A 21,123-nucleotide genomic window follows, 5' to 3' on the forward strand; every position below is an offset into this window, starting at 1 on the left:
TTCTAATGATCTGATTTAAATTCTAGGTTTTTCCATTCAGGTCTCCGCTTCTATCTGTATCTGCTTCCAGCACCTACTCAGCTGGACTTTCAAGTAAGCTCAGGAGAACCAAACCTGTTTCTGGAAGGTGACTCTAATTTGTCCAGAAGCCTGATTGTGTGTTTGCTCTGTGATGTACTGGAGGCTCAGACTCAGGCTGTAACCTCCCTTCACCCAATATTACCTTAAATTATGAACCACGAGGATCAATGGAATTTATGGAAACCAGGATAGCAAGGGGGACGAATTGTTTATTTGAATTGACACATTTTAGAATATTGGAAAATTAGTTTCTTGTCTGATCTGTGTACCACTGCCGGTCAATTCTGTAAGCGGCCACACGAGGGCGCCACGCAGTAAGATAAACAGTATGACCTCCTCCAAAACCCTGAAATATCAACGCAGTTTGTCCATTTTCTCACATGTAAGAGTGCACACGCAGTTTCCACTACTTCGCAAAAGCCTCATACTAACATTTCTTTCTCAATTCGAGAAAATTGCGCATCTTCATTGCGCACTTGTGCGAGGCCTCTGGAACCATTGCGCATCGTGTTCCGCCTGTTTGGAGGGAATAAACTAAGTATCGCTTAAATGTGGAGAAAAATTAAACATCTCGACGTGTTTGAGGCTGAAATAAAACCTCCCTGATCTGCTCCTCCATCCGTCCACCCAGCCCAGACAGGAGCCGCACTGTTGAGTGTGTGTATGTGTGTGCGTGTGTGTGTGTGTGTGTCAAGAGAGAGAGAGAGAGATCGTGTGTGCGCGTCTGTGTCACACATCCTCTCGCGCGCACGGTGCTCATTTCCAGCGCTGCGCCGGCACAGAAGAGGAGGAGGAGGAGGAAGAGGAAGCAGGAGAAGAAGCAGAAGAAGAGCCCCCCGGTAGCTTTTTGGTCCATCTTCTGTCCGACCGACATCAGCACGCACAGCATGTCCGCGCAGCCCGGTGACGAGCTCGGCTCGGAGGCGGGGAAGTGGTTCGGGGACGACTACGAGAGGAACGGCCTGTTTGGAAGTACTCCGACCCGCTTCGACGAGCTGAAGCCGAGAGGCGGCGACGCATCGGGCGACCTGGATCAACACATCCATCCTTTCCAGGACGACGGGAAAAGGCCCCCGGTTGCTATGGAAACTGCTTCTACAGGTAAAAGTCACACTCGTCTAATCCCGATGTGCACTTTGCAACAACATTTGGTTTGATTCCCCTGATTAATGAGCGCGTAAAACATTGTATTTGAGGTGTAAGTCCGGCGCGCGACTGCCCGCTCTGTTTATCAGATTTATGGTTACGACAGACGGCCTGTCTGTGTGTGCGTGTGTGTGTGTGCGTGCGTGTGTCTGTCTGCACAGTGCAAACTTATCTGCTTCAAAACACAAAAACAAAGCTGCCAAACATAAAGTTCCTCAGGAGGATGGTTCAAACTGAATCAGTCCATATATTAACTGAACAAACTACATGTTAAATGAAGTCATGATTATAATAATAATAATGAAGTGACTCAGAAGAAACGATTTCCCCCAAGTCAGGATGTGCATCAGACATTTAAATCAGATACTGACAAAATTGCATACTGCAAAGTTATTATGGTCACATCAATATGTTGGTAAAGACTGGCGGTCTGTCCATGCACGGTGCATTAATGTCAGTGTATGGGGTCAGTCAGATGAAGCCCTAATGCAGCAGGCTGTGCTGACAGTGGCTCCTGTTACACTTGATTATTTCAACATTACATCATACCGGATGGCAACAGGCCAGAAGTCAGAGGAGACAGCACAAAAGCACAAAACACGGGGAGAAATGACGGAAAACATCAACGTTAACAATGTGCTCCACTCCTGAAACACTGTGAACCAAAAAGAAAAACAGAAAGGCTCCAGTTGTGTCTGGGTAAAACTGCTTCCAACAAGAGAAAAAGCACTGCTACTATTTATTGAATAAGTCATGTAATACTGGACAAAATAAGCTCGATTGTTTATGCTGCACAACATACAGCAGCAACAGCTTACAGAGGGCAGAGCAGCGGCAGCTCGTCCCAGGTGGAGGCAGCGGTGACGGAGCGTCCAGGAACACAGCGTTAACGTGGATCTGGAAGGCGGAGCACTCCAGGAGTCCATACACAGAACGCTAACAGTACACAGATGGAGCTGCACAAGCCCATCAATGGAGCCTCTGAGAGCTTTAATAGTCATCTATTAATGGACCGGCTGAGAAATGTTTGTGTTTATCGCGCAGAATAACAATGACTGGGAATTTCCTGGAGCCCAGTAAACATTCAGCCTCTAGTTATGAAGCGTCCAGCTGCTTTCCTCGTCCAGTTGTTTGCTGATGAGAATTCAATTTACAGGAAGGCTTCAGATATAATATATGCTGCATTAATAAATAGCCCGTTGAACTTTATACGACCCGCGAACGTCCTCTGATTTAAAGGCTTTACCAGCTCCCACACGTCGGACCATAAGTGGAGTAAAAACCTGCCTCATGCCACAGTGGGAGTGGCGGGATGACAAACAGATTAGAGGCTGAAGCACTCCCGGCTATGTGTTTTTTTGGTTTGTTGTTTTGAGGGGGGATAATTCAGACCTTACAGTCCTGAGCCCGTCACTTTCTTCAGCACGGCTCTGCTCACGCTGCTATTTTTAATCCGCAAGAAACAGGACTCACTATTCGCTTGGTGAGCAAAACTAGAGCCCTGCACTTTATTCACCAACTCACTGAAAAATTCATGAGATTAAGCTTTAGAAAAAAAAAATCTGCCCGGTTGCCTCTCTGTGCTGCTCGGGCCTCTCATGTCGGCGGCTCCTTCACATCAACAGCACCCGATTTTAAACTTTTACATTTCAGAACCGATCCTCACGCAGAAAGTCTTCATGCGCCCTGGAGCCGTGAGCAGGAAGTCAGAGCTGAGCGTCGCAGTAAACAGAGCACATGCTCTCCTCTCGCAGTGCCAGACACGCTCGGATGTGTGTGTAGGTGCACGCAGACAAACACACTTTGTCTGCTTCCTTAAAAAAAAAAAAAAAAAAAAAGAATAGCTGTCTGTTACGGCCGCGCCGGAGAAATAATCCGCTCTGTCACTCCTGTTCTTGGTGGGAACAGTGCGGATCTCATCACTCGGAGCAGGGCCGAGCGGACGCTTCCCTCCCAACCACACATGATACAGTCCCTTCTGATCTTTGTCAAGCGCGCTCGGGCCGCCAGCGCCTGCTTCCGCAACACTTCACTCACACTTTCCTCCACTGTTTGGTATCGCAAAGTTAACATCGTCACCATGTCAACATTTTACAATTAATATATCAGAAGACTGAGCTGCAATAAATGTTTCTAAGCACTGTGGCCAATCAGGAGTCCCACTGCACTGATTAAAATTGGCTCCAAAAAGAGAAAGAGCACTGTTATTTTTGAGTACGAAATCCTAAAACTGAAATAAATTGACAACATAGCCAATCAGGAAACACCCTGAACAGATCTGCAGCCCATCACTGGACAAACACACACCGAGGGCCACTTTAGAGTCAGTTTGGACCCCGTTTGCATGTTTTTGGGCTGTGGGAGGAAACTGCAGTACCCAGAGGAACCCAGGCTGCATGTAGAGAAGTTAATTCTGTTTGACTGAGGCCTGAAAAGCGTTTGGTGTTGGTCGGACTGAAGTGTGAAACTGTATCTCCTCAAGATGTCTGGAGTTGCCTCTGTTGGTAATCGATCCACGCCTGTTCTAAATCTTGTTCTCTCCACCGATCTGCCCTCAGGGCCCCAATAACGCTGATCTCAGCCCTATTAAGTTACCACCGGCCTGAACTTTATCTGGATATCGCAGTACAGTATCGCTTCTCAGAAGTTTCCCGTCCTGTGAAAGTGGCTGTGGAGGGAGAGAGGGAGAGCGGTGGAGATCCAGTGGAGAGTCTGTCTTCAGCAGATGGCGTGTGATCGCTCTCCTCCTGCTCTCGCTCTGCCAAAGACGAAAACAACTCGGTGCATATTGTACACAATCAGAGAGGCCGCGTCTTCGGCATCCCAGCTTCCTTTTTATAGCTCCCGCCGGTGAATCACGCCGCGCACTCCGACAACCTGCATCATCATGAGAAACCTTCTCGCACAATCTACTGGCTGATAGCTGGATTAGAGCGCAGGCCCGCTCTCCCTCCGTTTATCATCCGTGACGGGGATGAGACAGCATATGTCTGGCTGGGCCGCTTCCATATCCTTCAGATAGAGAAGGCACTTAGCGGGCTGCACCGGACGACGTCAGGCGGCACAGTGCATTTCTGCCTTTGGCAGGGCAGCGCTGTGTTCCTGCCCCCCCACCCCCCACCCCCTACCCAGCGGCCCCCGGGGGGATGCAAACAGTGCGAGGTCCTTTCAGACTGGATGATAAAGATGTGAGATAATTCAGGGGGTGGGAGGAGGAGGAGGAGGAGGAGAGGAGCTTAATGGCGAGCCAGGCGAGGCTGTGATGAGAGGGCCGACAGTTCAAATGGCCAAACTGTCAGGGAAAAAACCTGCAGCGCCAACAAATCGCACTTTCTGTCAGAGATATAATTTAGTATTTTCCTCTGACTGAAGCACTCGGCGGTCGGCAGCTTCCCGCTGTGTGTCGGCGTCTGCATGTCAAACAGGCGAGCTGGTCTGTGACAGGTTTATCATCTCATCCATCTTCATCACCAATTATCTAATGCTCCGGCGTGGAGCTCAGACAGACGCGACGGGCCCAGACCAGAGAGCTCCGCACCGTGGGACAGTATCCAAACATCACCGCCACTCTCTTATCGACAAATCCTCCTTTCTGAATGCGTTTTGATCCCATGTACGCAGGAAGCAGTCAGAAGCCGGCAGGAGAAACATGATGCCACGTTGGCCGCCGCACCGCCTGCACTTTGCATGCACACACTAATCTCTGCACTTCAAACTACCCGAGGGATCAGGGCGGTGGTGCCAAACATACGGCCTGTGGGCTTCAACTGGCCCACGAGAGACAAGGTCCAGGACCGCGGCCTGCAGGAGAAATGCAAAGTGGAAAAATCACACAAATGAAACATTAACTTAATGAAGCGACTTAGCTCCAATGATTTAATAATACCTGATACAGAAGCATAATAATCTGCTCCACTCCTGCAAAAACTTTTCATTCTGTGTGTGTGTGTGTGTGTGTATGTGTGTGTGTGTGTGTGTGTGTGTGTGTGTGTGTGTGTTATCCTTCCTGCACCCTTTGATGCCACGTTTGCTCGTCACAGCATATCGGCGAACTGGCAGTTCAAAGTCACATTAAAGCGACAGCTCTGGCCCGGCGCGGTCAGCTCGCAGACACTCAGTCTGCATCCTCCCACATCCCCTCCATTCATCCATAAAGCTTTCCCGAGGCGGGGGAAAATACAATCAATACAGTCGCAGTCAGGTACTGTACGCAGCTCTGCTGCCGTCAGTGAATGGGGACAGGCCGGCTTCCATTCAAACTGGGTTTGTGTTTCCAGCACTCCTGGAACAATAACATTTGTCCTGTGTGGCCTTCACTCGCTCTTTTATTTCTTTTTTAAAGAATTGGGAGATTCTCCAGTATTTGGAGCGGTAATTGCGCGTCCTCGTTGTCCCGGATCAATGCAGCAGAGCACTTGAATCCTCCAGCTGTTGTGCTATCGACCCCTTCCCTCACTTCCTGATGCGGCCCGTCTCGCTGTAGCACCTGTCTTTGTGGCTTTCTTTCCATTGTCCTCTCCTTTACCGACATTCAATAGTAAGTGACTGGCATCGATGCATTTGTTCACGATGATCAATATGCTAAAAGCACAGATGTCATAACCCAAGCCTTTAAAGGCCGGAACGCCGAAGCATCAGACGAGTTCAGACCTGTCGTCCACATCTGATAGAACTGAACATTCCCTGTTAAAATGTAATTATTTAGGGATTTGGGTGTCAGTTTGCGTTTTCGCTCATCACAATGAGAGAAGTCTGTGGTTCCCGTAAAAAGAGCGATCTGATGTATATTCTTTGACTGTAGATGTGCAGATGGCTCTGAAAGAAGAGCTTTGCGGGGTCACGTAGCGAGAAAGGAAACACCGCCGGTGAGGGGTCACGGTCAGACTAATGGATTGGTCTCAGATGCTCCGAGGAGAAGCCTAATGAGGGTGTGTGACGGACGTACAGCGCTCCTGAGACGTGAACTCATGGTTGGTGAGGAGAAGGATGACTTTCTCCCTGCGTCTCCTCAGCCAGCCTTTAGTCTCTCTGTATTATTCATGGCTTCCTGACTTTATTCCACATCGAGTCCCAGCAGCGGGACAGTCTCCTCAAGGAGAAGAGCCCTGCCGAGCCAGCTGCTCAGGAAACCTTCCCCCCCCCCCACCCCAGACCTAATGTATTCATTTTGCAACTGCGGCCGTTCTGATATGATCTGTGCGCGCATGTTTTCGTCCGTTGCCCGATAATTAGGAGCCCATGCCTCGGCGTGGCACAGACCGTCAGGCCGCATTAGGCTCAGAGCTGCACCGGCTGCACAGAGGACAACAAAAGGACTGCCCCTTCACAACACATGCACCAGGACGGCACCACCCTTTCACTGACACGATCGCGTTCTGTGAGAATTTCTTCCATTTGTCACGTCCAATCCCGTCGGACTGCGGCGCGGCGCTCGTTTCCGCCTCGTGGGGCTTTAGTTTCTCCCGGCGTCTGGGCGCTGAGCGTCTATCAGCAGACTCACAAATTGCCCTCAATCTCCACCACGTTGGCCAAGCAGCTGCTCAGAGCGCTCGCCCCTCCACCACCCTCCACGGGCATCCAGCCTTCCTGACGGCTGCAGATGCCTTATGCAACCGCTGGTGTGCTCCTGCGAGCCGGGAGGAGGAGGAGGAGGGTCGACAGGATTACTGGCGGCTCGCAGCGCCACACATCACCTCTCCTCACGGTCCGTGGCGGCCCTGAGTGCTTCCCACGGCACAGTATTTATGTGTCCGGTGAATCAGTGAGCGTTAGATTACCACGGCGTTGCCGGGGCGATGGCGGCCGACGGGACCTACACCACGGTAGAGCACTAAGAGGATTACACATTCACTTTAGCAGCACATCAAGGGCATTCATGTCAGAGAGCGGCGGCTCAGCGGCCGTCGCTCGCACAGATCCGGGTCAGTCCAGATATCGATCGACCTGCGGAGGCGCCACACTTTGACTTTCAAAAACAACTCTACGACATGTTTATTCAAAGTATTCCTCTTCTGCATGGACAGAAAAATCAGTTATATAGCAAAATGTTATCTCTTAATCACTAAAGACACAAATTCAGATCAGCTTCTCACAAGTTCCCCAACATCCTGAAATAAACTGTTCTACAAAAATTAGAAAAAGCCTACAATGAAATATTTTACACTACTTATACTTATGTTAAGTATAACTCAAATTCAACTTCAATGTAAAACCGGAGCTTCACAAAGAGAAAATATCTAGACTTTAATCAGTAGATGACTAAAAACCAGCTCTCACACTCCAGGTTGTTGTGGGTGGAAAAGACGCGATGCTGTTCTGACGTTTATATTTATTTTATATGATCCCAGAATATCTGAGTGTAATAAAGCTGCCAGCAAAGACAGAGATTAAAGATGACTTCAAATGCAACCAAATACCACAGTATTATCTAAAAAACATCCGTTACTTTAATGATGAAATGAATGAAAACATAACAGCCTTCTGCTTAGGTCTGATCGAACAAATGTGTGAAGAAGTTTACCGTAACGGCTGTTTCTCAGCAGGTCCGACCCTTCTGAGCTGCTTTAAGGTGGTATGGCCAAAGATGAGGATTAAAATGACCACAGAGCTCCTTACACATCTGTATTTTAAGCTCCTTTTGAGGAATTCATTGATTACTCTAAGTTCTCATGAAGAAATACTTGATAGATTGTTCAATAGACTTCCATTTACCACATTTGAAATGTTCTAAAAATTGAGCTTCAACTACCGGCATTTCTTACACTTGTTTTGTTTTTCTATTATTTTTTTCATTTCATTGACAAAAGAAAAGAAACATAAATCACTTCGAAACAACATGAAAAAACAAATTCCCAAAGTTATGAATGAAAAGGAGCAGAGGGAAGTATATTTATATAATCTGACACTTTTATCCCACAATTCACATACATCAGACAAACAATGATATATTCTTGTATTCCTACCATGACCACACGATGCACCGATTGCTTTATTTTTCTTTTATTTGACCAACATGCTCTCATGTGAATTTGCTTGTTTTGACGCCTAAATTGTTCCATAATGTGACCCTGTTTGAGAACAATACTGATAACCCAGCAGCCTCGCATTGTCTAAAGAGATGAGAGATGAGTGTTTTACAGGCCGTCACACGGCAGCGGTCACTCAGGTCATTCTCTACAGTAATAGAGTATTCTGGGCTCTCTGGGACATTCCAGGTTCTGCATGATAAACGGGGCAGTGTCTCCTGAACGTCTCGGTCTGCGTTGCCGTTCTTCTGTCGGGTCACCGACCACGCCCCTTCTCACATGGGCGTGGAGCCTCCATGTCACCGTACTGCGGTATGATGTATTGTTAATGACCGAGGAAGGCGGACAGGAGGGAGGGAAGGGCGGCCAGGCTTTTGGGAGGAAGCGGAGGGCGGGACGGGACGGGACGGGACGGGACGCCGCGTCCTGACCTGCAGGGTCTCCCGTCCGTCCGTCGGCCCGCATCCTCCAGAGCCGGCCCTCGGGCTGCTGTTTGAAACCGGCTCCGTCCCCTTCATCCAGCCCAGCAGCTGGACTCTATTTATAGCCGCACCGCTGCCCTGAGAGCAGCGGGAGGAGGAGCTCGTGTCGTACACAGCACAACAGGAAGCAGCACTAATCCCAGCCAGTGTTTGTGTTCCAACGCGGTGATAATCTCTCTTTATTTGTGTTCATTTATGAACACAACGCAGAAGCCGAAAATACCGTCAACAAACATAAATACTTAACGTGACCTTGACTACTATCTGGATGTGTATCCAGCTATCATCACACTCTGTGGTTTGAATGAAAGATGTGCATTTTAAACATTTTTCCTCAGCACAGTGACAAATAATTCAGTGGGATGTTGTGTGAAATCTCACAGCCTGTGTGAACCCGAATCTGACGGCTGCAGGTATTAAACCTGTCCGGTGTGAGCGACGTGTGGGTTTTATGTGGATTAGTGATGCAGGGATGGAACTGCAGGCGGCTCCCTGCTCGCAGGATTCAGAACAGACCCTGGTTGTGGCTCTGCATTTTCTGTGGGTCTGAACAATCCCCCTTTGTCCCCCGGCGGATACAAGTACCCTCTGTTGCTGCATCCCCGCTGATCGGCACAGCCTCGGCCCCTCTCTGGCAGCGCTGACTCGCTGGATGTTTCCATTCATCACAGACGGGCAGGTTGGACGGCGCCGTGTGACTGGCACGCAGCGCCGCCATGTTTTCTTCTCCACCGTCTGACGTCCCTCTTCTTTTTCTGTAGATGATGCCATATCGGGCATGTTCAGGAAGCCGATGAACGACGACGGCGACGTCTACACGTCCCTGCTGTCCAATCAGAGCTTCGCCTCGGGCCGGGAAGCCTCGTACCTGTCAGACGACCTGAAGCCCTCAAACTACTCCTCCGGCTCCTCCGGCCTGGATCACTTCTCCAGCGACTCGTACAGCTTCAGCTCCAGCGCCAAGATGACTTCTAACTTCGCCGACGACATGCCCAAGTCTCTGCTGGGCTCCGATAAGACAGAATCCTATAACTACATGGATATCAGCCACGGGGATGAGAAGCAGGGGCCTCTCCACAGCCTGCTGGACAAAGGCTCGGCGCTGGGCAGCTACATCGACAAGACCCCAGGAAGACACGATGAAGAGGAGGAGGAGGAGGAGGAGGAGGAGGAGGAGAACCTGGGCCCGGCGCTCGGGTCCCACTCCTTCCCGTACGTGGAGGAGCCGTCTGACGAGGAGCTGACGGACTACCGGTCCTACCGGAACCTGGGCGGCACCCCGCAGACCGCCAGCCCGGTGAAGATCACCCTGACCGAGTCCAAGCCCGCCGCCGCCCCGGCCGGACCGCCGCCGCCGCCGCAGCAGCAGCAGATGTCTCCGGGCTCCGGTTCGGAGCGCGAGAACGTCCTGAGCGTGGGCCTGCAGGGCGTCCCCACGGTGACGCTGTCGGAGCCGGAGGACGAGAGCCCAGCGTCCACGCCCAACGCTTCGCCAACACGTAAGAAACTCACACACTCTCAGACAGCACACACACATCCGCCCCTCCCTCCCTCCCTCCACAGATAAACAGTACAGTGTCATCATATTGTGATCTAGAAACATTTTAATCCCTCAGATAAAGAGTGTTTTTTATCTAAAACTGGAACTCTTCATGTCTCCCTGCGCAGGAAAAGATTTCTCTTCACACGACATATTCAAGGCTGAGCCGGTTCAGACCACGGCTTCCAAAAGCAAGGCGGGCGCCAAGGCCGGCGGCAGGGAGCACGACGGCAGCAGCGCAGAGTCCGGAGACTCTGAGATCGAGCTGGTGTCAGAGGAGCCCAGCAAGGCCGGCAGCAACCCGTTCGCCCCGCCGCCGAAAAGCAAGGGCACCGTCAGCCAGCCCAACAACCCCTTTGACAATCCCCCGGCGGCGAAGGGCGGTTTTGGCCTCGCCGGCGGCCACGCCCCCCCCACAGCCTACAGCATCCTGAGAGAGGAGAGGGAGGCCGAGCTCGACAGCGACCTCTTCATCGAGTCTGCGTCTGAAGAAAGCCCCAAGAGAGAGCAGGGCTTCGGCGGCCCCAAGCAGGGAGTCAGCCCGCCGTCCCCCCTGCTTCCCAGCACCGCCCCTCCCCGAGCCGCCCCCGCAGTGGCGCCGGTCCAGCCGCTGATCCCAGAGAAGGTCAAGGAGCCGGTGAAAACGGAGGAGGATCGGCCCAGCAAGCCCAAGCCCCCGACCGCCGCCGTCCCTCCCGAGGTGCGGGCGGAGAAAAGCCCACAGGACGACGTGCTCAAGTTCAGCAGCGACGGCAAGCGAGACCCGGGGAAACCCCCGGCGTCCATGTTCCTGGAGGGCTTCGATAAGCAAAAAGGTTGGTCTGAGTGTTAGTTACAAGATTGTTATGGGTGCTGAAGGATTTACAAAACAGAGAAAATGATTAACAAAAAAAAGTAAAAGGTTCATTGCAATAAAATCTGTCTAAATTGTACCTATTCATACTTTATATATTCAGGCTCAGTTTTTGTACGAGTAGCTGTTTTGCATGTCTTCATTTAACTTAATCTCAGATAATTAACATGTTTTGCGGTTCCAGACAAACTCTATGAAGTGGTAAATCCTGGAAACGAGTCTTTTGGTCATAAAGGTTGCAGTCAGATCCCGGTGACTGATGAGCTGTTAGAGTTCACTTTCTGGTTGGTCAGAGCTTCCTCTCCGGTGTTGCACAGGTTTTACAGCCACAGCTTTAACACATGAAAAGACAAACTGTGGTGAATCTGTGCTAATTGATCATCAGCAGCGTGGAACTAATCTGCAGCTCGTTTGCTTGTTTGTGATGAGTGTTTACCTCCCGTCAGCCGGCTGCACGCTGCGCCTCAGCGAGGCTTTGTTGACAAGGCCGGGAACCAAGAAAAGCATTGCTGAGAAAGAAGGGATGTTCCTGTGCTGGGGGAGTGGGTGGGACGAGTTGGTTGCTGTGCTAGCCTCAGATCTACTTCCCCCTGGTGGTTTGTTTGAGGAAAGAAAACAGAGCGGAGACGAACCCATTCACGTTCACAGCATGTCTGTCAGCTCTGGAGTCTCACCTGCTAACATGAGAATGTGGAAGCAAAGGGCTGTAAACACTGAGAGTCTTTATCCTGCGTCATTCTCCACATTCAGACATCACATCGATCAGACCATCACAGTTAATACTGTCTAAGCTGCTGTACTTATTTTCACCGTTCGCTCTGTTTACATAATCCTATGCTGCCAAAAGTGGGACAAGCTGCTATTTCAGAGCTTTTCAGCCTTTTGTTATGAAGGACATCCCTCCTAAATGTATACGTGTTTGTGTTTGCTCCTCTGTGGTTCTCGCTCACATTTCTCAAAGCCAGTTGTGTAACCGTGACGCTCAGGCGGAACCGGGCGTGTAGGTACACACTGAAATGTAAATCGACATGACCGTATGCCTTGTTCTGTTTACTCAGACTGGGAGAAGGTTCTGGAAATGCTGTGAGAGAGAAAAAAAAACAAAAAAAAAAACAGGTCACATGCAGTTTTCTCTCCACCACTAGAGGTCGCAGTGCACCTGCTGTGCTGAGGAGGAGCTCATATTGTTTTCATGATGCACTTCTACAGCAGTTGCCATAGCAACAGTGATGGGGGAGCATATTCAGCCCGGTTCAGAGGGAGCGTTTTCCTCCCCTCTTCAGCGGGGATGGCATGGGAGGGAGGGGCGCAGCAGAAGGTGTCTGCAGGGGGGAGGACAGGAAAATGTCCTGAGCTCAGACCGTCGGGGGGGGTGACTGTGCTTCCCCCCCCCACCGCTCCATCTGCATCATCAATGTGTTGAGAGGAGGGAATCATAAGGAACAAGCAGGGGGCGAGTGTACCGTCTCCCTCCCCATCAATTATTGACGACAGGCACTTTGCCTCTTCGATCAGCGGCGAGTCGCAGCGGAAGCCGCCGCTTCGGTCTCGGGGGGGGGGCGACGACGCGAAGCGGCTTTACCTGCAGAGCACAAACCACAGAGCCCAGCGCCGCATTAACGTGTGGACGGCGTGCAGCATGACATCAGACTATAAATCAAACCGCTTGTGGCTGCGCTCAATATTTATAGCACATATCACAACACTGTATATAAAAAAAACAACAGCAGCCAATGAGAGAAGTGAGTGTGACTTGCTGGAAACCACATGACGGTGCATCCATCTTCAGCCGATGAGGGCTCGCCCTGCCTTCACTCGGACCCCGACTCTGAAAACAACCCTCCTCCGTCAGTGCAGACGGCCACCTAGCCCCGAACCCCCCCCCCCCCCCCCCAGGGCTCTGAGTGGCTGCACGGTCGGTTTGTTGCAGCACAAACTGCGATGTGGTGTTTACAACGCGCCCCCCCGCCCTGCGCTGCCCCCTCCCCCAGCACGCACACACATACGCACTTTCCCCGCTCGCTGCTTCTATTCCAGCCAGCCTCGCTCCGCGGCATCAGTCTTTGTGCTCCGCGCGCCGGCAGCACCTTGGAAACCTTCTCCTCCCTCCCTCTCCTCCTTCTCCTCCCTCTCCGTCATCTCAGCCTCTCTCCCGCATCCTCTCTCTTTTTTTTTTTCCTTCTTCTTCTTCCTCCTGACCATTCATGCCTTTCTGGGATGAGTGAGTGAGTCGGTGCTCACCGAAGAGGCAGACAAAAGAAGAAAACGGAGCGTGCACAGAAGGAGAAAGAGAGAGAGAGCAAGAACAGGGACGATCACTGATCACCAGCATGCAGGCCACGGCAGACGTGAGCAAGAAGGAGAGCTCCTGGAGCAGCTGGAAGGGCCAGGGTACCGACGCCTTTACTCGCACGTCCTCATCCATCCTCCGTGTGTGTGTGTGTATGTGTGTGTGTGTGTGTGTGTGTTTGGTGGCTGTGAGCGATGTTATTCCTGCTGCATGTAGCTCAAATATTCATGACAGCGTCGGCGTTCGGTCCGGAGCGGGTGAATGTGCACGCTTTGTTTTCGGAAAACATTTCTGTTCATGTGTGTGCTTTCATTTGGACACACCCTTACCGCCGAGGCTCTGTGCTTCGTGTGTGTGTGTGTGTGTGTGTGTGTGTGTGTGTGTGTATGAGGTAGGAGGAAAAAGAAGAAAAAAAAAAAAAGATGGAGAGGAGGGATGAGAGGCTGGTGGGTGTTCTGGAAAATAAGTCTGTCCACAGCAGCATGCTGGGAGCCATCTGTTTGGGTGCATGATAATATAGACAGCAGCGTTACGGACCGAGGCGTGTCACTGTTATCACATCCCCACCCCAACCTGCCCGCCCACACACACACACACACACACACACACACACACACACACACACACATTTAGGTGCTTTTAGATGTCGTATGTGTTTTTTTTTGGTGTGTGTAACGAGGCAGTCGGTCATCAAACGGACGGCACCGACGGACCGTCTCCATGGTAACCAGGGCACACCCATCCCCATTACATCAGCTCCATCTCCTCGGCTGCCATGGCACCTTGCGGAGGCCGGGCCAGAGAGCAGCGCCCTCCGGCACTCTGCTTCTCGGGGACGGGGGGCCGGCGGAGAAAATGGCGCCGCTTCCTCCTCCACTTCCGCGGGTCTACCGTCACGCGAGGATCAGGCCGAGAAGAACCGTCTGTTCTCGGTATCACAACAGACAGCAGGGCTGCAGCTGAAGCTCGCCGCGCACGCCGAGGACCCAGCATCCTGTTCGCCGGGATTCTGCTGAGTCACTGCCGATCGAATTCGACCCGTAACGACGTTTGAGACGCTGCAATGCGATCGGCCGGCGCGGGAACACGTGGAACGAAGCGGACGCAGTCAGAAACTGAGCTGCTGAGCTCCTGAAACTGGAGGCAGATTTGTTTAGTCATTGTCATTATTGCATTTCTGACTCACTGTCACTAAACTACCCTGAAAACGTGACGCACACTTCAGTCACGATTGCATAATTTACTTAAAAGAAACTTACAGGATGACACACGAGTGAGTTAGTTTTTTCTTCTTTAAACTCCAAAAGTAGAAATGTTTCTTTCCTCCCGAGGACACATCAAAATCTATTATTCAGGCCGTCATTGGAGCCGATGGCAGCAAGGCTCTACCCAACGACACACAGAGGAAAATGTTGGCGTCGCCATCAGAAAAGTAGCTGCTTTTTGCAAACTGAAGTCCAGATGAGCAGCACATCTGCGTGCAATGCCCCGTGGTGAAGCCGCTCCACCTCAGGGGAGCTCCGGGTCCATTTGGGAGTCCAGCAGGAAGCCGCCAAACACAACAGTATCCGACGGCTGCGGCCGAGCAGCCCTTCACAGTCCCAGTACAGGATACAGGTCGGCCACGATGGAACCAACAAGCCACGTTTGTCTCAGTACTGTTTATAGTTTTGTTTTATCGCTTGGTAAACTTGTCACATCGAACATTAACAGGCGCGGACTGTTGGATCCAAACAGTCCCACCGTCTCGTTTCACACAAACCAAAGCGCGAGTGTCATCAGTGTGTGGCTGGAGTCACGGTGACCGGCACAGCCTGGACGGGCGATGCTCCGGAGTGCAACAGATGGACGCCTTAGTCCAACCTATGTCAGAGCAGTTCGCTCCACGAGAGAGCAACATGAGGCTTTGCTTCGGAAACACTTCACAGGAGAGACTGAAGTTGAATAGTGTTCGACTAAAATCAAGATTCAGTGGCGTCGGAGTTGATTTTCTCACTTGACATCTGTCCACGATTCCCTCAGGTCATTTTCGTGAAGATATATGTGGTGCAGTGGTTGGCCCTCTGGTCTCACACTGAGAAAACCTCGGATCCATTTCTGGGTTTTGGGGTTTAATGTTTAGTTTAACATCTCAGCTCTCCTTCTGATACGGCGCTGTGCTGAAGTCAGACCCAGATATGAAGTTTGCGTCCTGAACTTTGCGTGTCGGGCTCGGCCAGCTGAACGTGTCCCGACTGTGAGCGACTGCTGGCAGCTCGTGTCTCTTTGCATGTCTCCTCAGTCTGGCTCTTGGCTGGTTTCAGGCCACAAGGATGTCTTCAGTGATTTAATGAGGTCAGGCTAAACTAGTTCCACAACTGAAAAGGGGGATGGGGAATCATATTATTGTCGCTCGTGTTAATCATTTGCTCTTCTTCTTCTTTTTTTTCTGCACTGTTGGTGTGCTGAATACCAGAGGAGAGACTTGCTCTTTCTCGTCCTCTGCACTGATTCATCGTCCAGCCTTCACATTTCAGTCCCGCAGGCTGAAGAAAAGGCCTCGTCTGTGTTGCTGACTTTCTGTGTTGTCAACACTTGCCGTCTGTCCGGTCTTGAATATGAATACTTGGCTGGATGTAAGATTACGTAATGAGGAGAATTGAAATGCCCCTCCACCAATCAGGAGCAAGCTGCGAAGCCAGTCTTATTCTCACCAGTTACATTTCAGTCTGTTTCTAACGTGACTGTTAAATGACTGTAGGGGCATTTCCTTTGTTTTTGTGGCAGCTTTGAGGTGTGGCGGGCCTCGTGTTGAGCCCACTGTTATCCCTTTGTGCTGCACAATGAAGGGAGTGGCTGCCTTCGTGTTTCGGGGTCCAGACACACATTATGTGCCGCCGATTCCCCAGATTGAAATCTCTCCCTGCTCCCAGAGGAGCCGTCTCTCGCCTCCCGGCGCCTCCCATCCTCTCAGCGAGCGGTGGGGAGAAAATGGAGCATGGTAACTATGGTAACTGCATCAGGCAGGTGCTCCGCAGATCATTTTTAACGGCGCCGTCCTCGCGGTTTATTAGCCGTCTACACCGGGCTCCGAGTCAGACCGCGCAGCCTTTATATCCTCAGTGCCGGGTTTTTCTACCCCCCCCCCCCCCCCCCTTCTGACTGCTATTTATGTTTTCTGGCTCACGTGGGCCGTTTCTTAAAGCCGGAGCATAAAAGAGCTCAGACAGAGAGAGAGTGTTCACATGTGTGTTACAGTGTGTGTGCACTGGATTGCAATGTGGCTCTTTGGCAACCGCACCCGTACACGTCCCGGCGCCCCCCCCCTCCCTCCCTCCCTCCTCCAGTGCTCAGGGCCTGTGCTGATTTGCTGGTTGTGGCTGAAGCCCCTCCCTTCCCGTACAAAGGAGGTGGGGGGGGGCTCCCCCTTCACTGCTCTCCTTTTGTCCGTGGATAAAGCAGCTGCCTCTTTCCCTGTTCAGCCATGGGAGCCGCAGGTCAGTACACGCTTCTGCCGCAGCCACAGCTTTTCAGTCTACGTGCCGTCTGAGCGCCACATCACGAGGCGCGCTCGCCGCCGCCTGTCAACACCTGTGTCCCAACCTGGGCTGGCCGCCGTTCATGTGTGTGTGTGTGTGTGTGCGCGTGCTGTTCCAGCTGCTGCCTGTCTGTCTGTGCTACCTGTGCCTCTGTGTGTGTGCGTGCGTGTGTGTGTGTGTGTGTGTGTGTGTGTGTGGGCGCGCACACATCTCCATTGAAAAGAGCAGCCACATGCAGAGCTCGTCAGTGCTTCCAGTAACAATGGCTTCTGCGTGCACAGCAGCTGTGGCACATGGTTCCTGCTCACACTGGCGCTTTGACTTGACGCTGGCGGGAAGGCGGGTGCTGTCAGTCAGCGCTGACGGCCGAGAAGAGCCAACAGATGACACACGTGGCGACGTGCGGCCCGGGAGGTCTCGGTGTGGGACAGCCACTGTGTCACGACGGCCGCTGGGGCGCCATCCAGGTTCAGCCCGCTCCGGTGGCATCCACGGATGCCTCTGAGTGGAGAGTAAAGATGGCCGTCATCACTATGCTGCTCACAGCTCCACAGCTAAAATTAGAGCAGGCAGGCAGGCGGACAGCTCGGAGAAAGATACCCAGGAGACCTCGGCAGCAGTCCTTTCCTCCTCGCTGGAACAAAACTTTACGTCAACGCGCCGCACAGCTCGCCCGTGTGCGCGACAGCAGGGACTTCCTGCCGCTGGCGTAAACAGACGCGCGGCAAACTCTTTGCTGCGGTGGCCGGTTCAGCAGAGGTGAACTGGAGCCGCCAAAACACTGGTGGTGGAAACGGGCGCAGAGTTTCCAGGCGAGGAGGCCCGCGTCGCCCGCCGCAGCTGTAATGCTACACTGATCTAATCCTCAGTTATCACTTCTTCTGAGTCTGAGTCAGGGGCTTTAAATTACAGGCCCCAGCGGCCAAAGAAGTCTCAAGAATGTGAGGAAGCTGGGATAAGCGAGCAGCAGGATGTACGGGGGCGAGGATCTGATGCGTCGTCATCCTTCCTCGCTGACCGGTAGCGGCCCTCCTGGCCGGGTCACATTGAACCGCTATCTGTAAACTGCTGATAGCGCTTCTATTTCTGCTGCTGCTTCTTTCACACAGCTTCAAGTCAATCATTGATCCCGGCGGCGCAGGTGTACGTCCGACGCTATGTACCTGTTTGTATACGTTTGAGAACAGGAGCAGGTGGGCCCTGATGATAAGCGAGTCTGCAGCTGGAGAGTCGGCCATTATCTGCTATAAAGGTCACTCTGTAACCGACGGGAAGAAAGCGAGTCCTCCAGGTCCACAGCTCCCTCTAACCTAATGAGAGCTGGGTTAGGAAGCTGGGTTAACGCAGGATCACGTGACAGCGGGAGCTCTCTGAGGACGCCGCGTTGTGAACAGCTTCCAGTGATCTGACCCAAATGTGTGGTGTGTAGCTCGCAGCAGCCTGATCTAGTTTGGAACCCGGGACGGCTCGGCGGAGCGAGGCCGCCGTTCGGAGGTCCCAGGTCCTTAACCCGCCCTCTTCTGTCCCCCGCAGCGATCGACCTGCTCTACTGGAGGAATGTGAAGCAGTCGGGAGCCGTGTTCAGCAGCGTGCTCCTGCTCCTCTTCTCCCTGACCCAGTTCAGCGTGGTCAGCGTCGGCGCCTACTTGGCCCTGGCAGCCCTCTCCGCCACCATCAGCTTCAGGATCTACAAGTCTGTGCTGCAGGCTGTGCAGAAGACCGATGAGGGCCATCCTTTCAAGTGAGTCCAGCACACCCGGCGGCTTTCACGGAGACGTGGACAGCCGTCGCTCAGTGGCGTGCGCTTCTTTGTTCCTTTGTTCCCAGGTCCTACCTGGAGATGGAAATCGCTCTGTCTCAGGACCAGATTAGCAAATATGCCGACAAAATCCTGCTCTACTCCAACACCTGCATGAAGGAGCTGCGCAGGCTCTTCCTCGTACAAGACCTGGTGGACTCCTTGAAGGTAGGTCTCCTGGTGTAAACGCCGGCGCTCTCCCTCCATCGCTGCCTCACGCCTCGGCCTCTCTCTGTTGCAGTTTGCTGTTCTGATGTGGCTCCTGACCTACGTGGGCGCCCTCTTCAACGGCCTGACTCTGCTCATCCTAGGTGAGGCCGCCCTCAACCAGACACGCCATTTACCTCCTTCCAGTCGCTAAAAAGCATCGCACCACACATCAGAGCTTCAAGAACCCGCATGTGGCATTAACCACACGTACAGCGCGTGCTGAAAAAAGTTCTCACTGTACAGCGACTGTTTACTCGTCCAGTTTATCTTAGATAAGAGCCGTGCTCCTGTTTCAACCGGCTTTCCCTCTCTCTCCGTCTCCAGCCGTGGTCTCCATGTTCACCATGCCCGTGGTCTACGAGAAACACCAGGTGAGCCTCGCCACAACTCAGCGCTGGCAAACACACACACACACACACACACACCCTCCTCCAGCTTCTAAAACGTCTCTTCTTGTGTTTCCAGGCACAGATTGATCAGTACGTGGGACTAATACGGACCCAGGTCAACTCGGTGGTGGGGAAGTGAGTGATTTAATGTTTGTGTTACCGGCGGCGTCGCTCGGCTTGTTTTTCCATATTCGTTCAGTAGAAACATCCGAAAATGTCGAGAGAGGCACACGTGCGCCTTTTGTGGAGCTGCTCACTGATCTGCAAATAAAAGTGCACCTGTGAGCAAGAAGAGCAGCGAGGCTCTGGAAAAGGCGATTCAGCATTAATGTGAAGGCAGATTTAAAGAAGAAAGGGCTAAAAGGAGGAAGGAAGAAACAAAGGCGACAAGACGATCCAGACGTTCTGAAGCAGCAGGTCTTTGCTTTGACTAGTAACCATGGCAACGCCGCAGCATGCCCGCCTCTCTTCCTGTCCAATTATGGCAAGATGATCAAAAATACCTCCGTATGAAAGGAGAGGCAGTGCAATTGACTGAGGCTAACTCAAGATTCATTATTCAGAAAATTCAAGAGCAGCTGGCTCACGTTGCTTTTTTTAATCCAGCCGATACTACGAGCCGCTTCAAATCCCCGCCAGTTTGCCAATTTTAGCAAAACCCACACCAGGTCCGTGAAGAGCCATAAAAAGACACAATCGCTGAACGTCGTGGAGCGGAACTAAATGCAGAGTGAATCTCCGGACGGCGGCATTACCGTGTGTTTTCTCTGTCCAGGATCCAGGCGAAGATCCCCGGGGCCAAGAGGAAGGAGGAGTAGAGGCGCGTCTCCCTGGGAGGCTGACAGTCCAGTCCAGTCCAGCTCGGAGTCGGGCTCGCTGTGCGGGAGCCTGGCGGTCATCTGTGGGCCGTAGTGCTACGTCATCTTGGTGTTCTCTAAAAAGCATCCACTGGAGAAGCCTTCACCTTGTCTATAGCAGTCTAAACACTAACACACACACACAGTCACACGTGCGTAAATAATCCCGTTTCTAGGTAGACAAGTTCACAACTCCAAGACAAAAAAAGAAACTTGACTTTTTTTGTGTTGCTTATGATAAAAGTGCATGAAGTCGAGCCTTGGGTAAATGATATTTGATATTTTTGTGCAGTTTTGAAGAATCACGCTACGTTTCTTTTTTTTTTTTTTTTTTTGCTTTGCAGTGCTTACCACAAACTGTACGGTTTGGCACAAAAAGGCTAAATGCCCACAGACGTGCTCTGCTGCCAATGTTAAATACTGCTTCATGTTTCTGAGTTAGCAGATGGGGCTTCTCTCGGTATATGTCAATATATATAAATACCCAAAATGATTTCCTTTGGTGTTTTCAAGCACAAAATAATTTAACAATATGCGTCTTAGATGTGGTAATCGTAGGGTTTTTGCTTTTGTATAACCGTGAGGAACAATACACACGCTCATGTTTTAGGTACTGTTGTACAACTACTATGACGACAAGGAGTATCTGGTGATATTTAGCTTGTTTGAATAACTGTCCAACTTTGTACTATGTTCAACTATACTCTGTAGTTCTTTAGACCCTGGACTCTTTCACTATTTGCACTTACAGTATGTATTTAATTACAAGGGTAAGAAAAAAAAATAAATGTACCTTGATGTAAAACACTTCCTCGGCCACTTTCCTCGTGAGTTGACTTGTGGATGACACTGCAGCCGAGCGTGAGGCGATAACACTTTGGATGGGACACTTGGAATGGGGGAGCTATAAATACGAGCCAATGTATTTTAGCAC

The 21,123-nt window shown here is 51.6% G+C and overlaps 1 protein-coding gene across 3 annotated transcripts; it reads left to right on the top strand.

The window, feature by feature from the left end:
* Positions 1-862: 862 nt before the first annotated feature.
* On the top strand, positions 863-20,996 carry rtn1a (reticulon 1a). Of its 3 annotated transcripts, XM_030117669.1 has the most exons (9): positions 863-1,182; positions 9,496-10,233; positions 10,403-11,089; positions 18,469-18,676; positions 18,763-18,901; positions 18,975-19,044; positions 19,268-19,314; positions 19,409-19,467; positions 20,108-20,996. In XM_030117669.1, the coding sequence occupies exons 1-9, from the start codon at positions 969-971 to the stop codon at positions 20,148-20,150; spliced, it is 2,205 nt and encodes a 734-aa protein (XP_029973529.1). In that variant the 5' UTR covers positions 863-968; the 3' UTR covers positions 20,151-20,996. The 3 variants fall into 3 exon arrangements, with proteins under 3 accessions (XP_029973529.1, XP_029973530.1, XP_029973531.1); XM_030117670.1 differs by lacking the exons at positions 863-1,182; positions 9,496-10,233; positions 10,403-11,089 and adding an exon at positions 13,157-13,518 and having other exon boundaries at positions 20,108-20,495; XM_030117671.1 differs by lacking the exons at positions 863-1,182; positions 9,496-10,233; positions 10,403-11,089 and adding an exon at positions 16,805-16,893 and having other exon boundaries at positions 20,108-20,495.
* The last annotated feature ends 127 nt before the right edge of the window (positions 20,997-21,123 follow it).

The sequence above is a fragment of the Salarias fasciatus genome, chromosome 19, assembly GCF_902148845.1.
Source record: "Salarias fasciatus chromosome 19, fSalaFa1.1, whole genome shotgun sequence".
NCBI lineage: Eukaryota > Metazoa > Chordata > Actinopteri > Blenniiformes > Blenniidae > Salarias > Salarias fasciatus.

What these genes read in the sequence shown, in the direction of transcription:
- rtn1a (XM_030117669.1), top strand. Translation starts at nt 969, where the DNA reads ATGTCCGCGCAGCCCGGTGACGAGCTCGGCTCGGAGGCGGGGAAGTGG. An exon ending in TATGGAAACTGCTTCTACAG is followed by an intron (nt 1,183 to 9,495) that starts GTAAAAGTCACA and finishes CTTTTTCTGTAG; the next exon opens with ATGATGCCATATCGGGCATG. An exon ending in CCTGACTCTGCTCATCCTAG is followed by an intron (nt 19,045 to 19,267) that starts GTGAGGCCGCCC and finishes CTCCGTCTCCAG; the next exon opens with CCGTGGTCTCCATGTTCACC.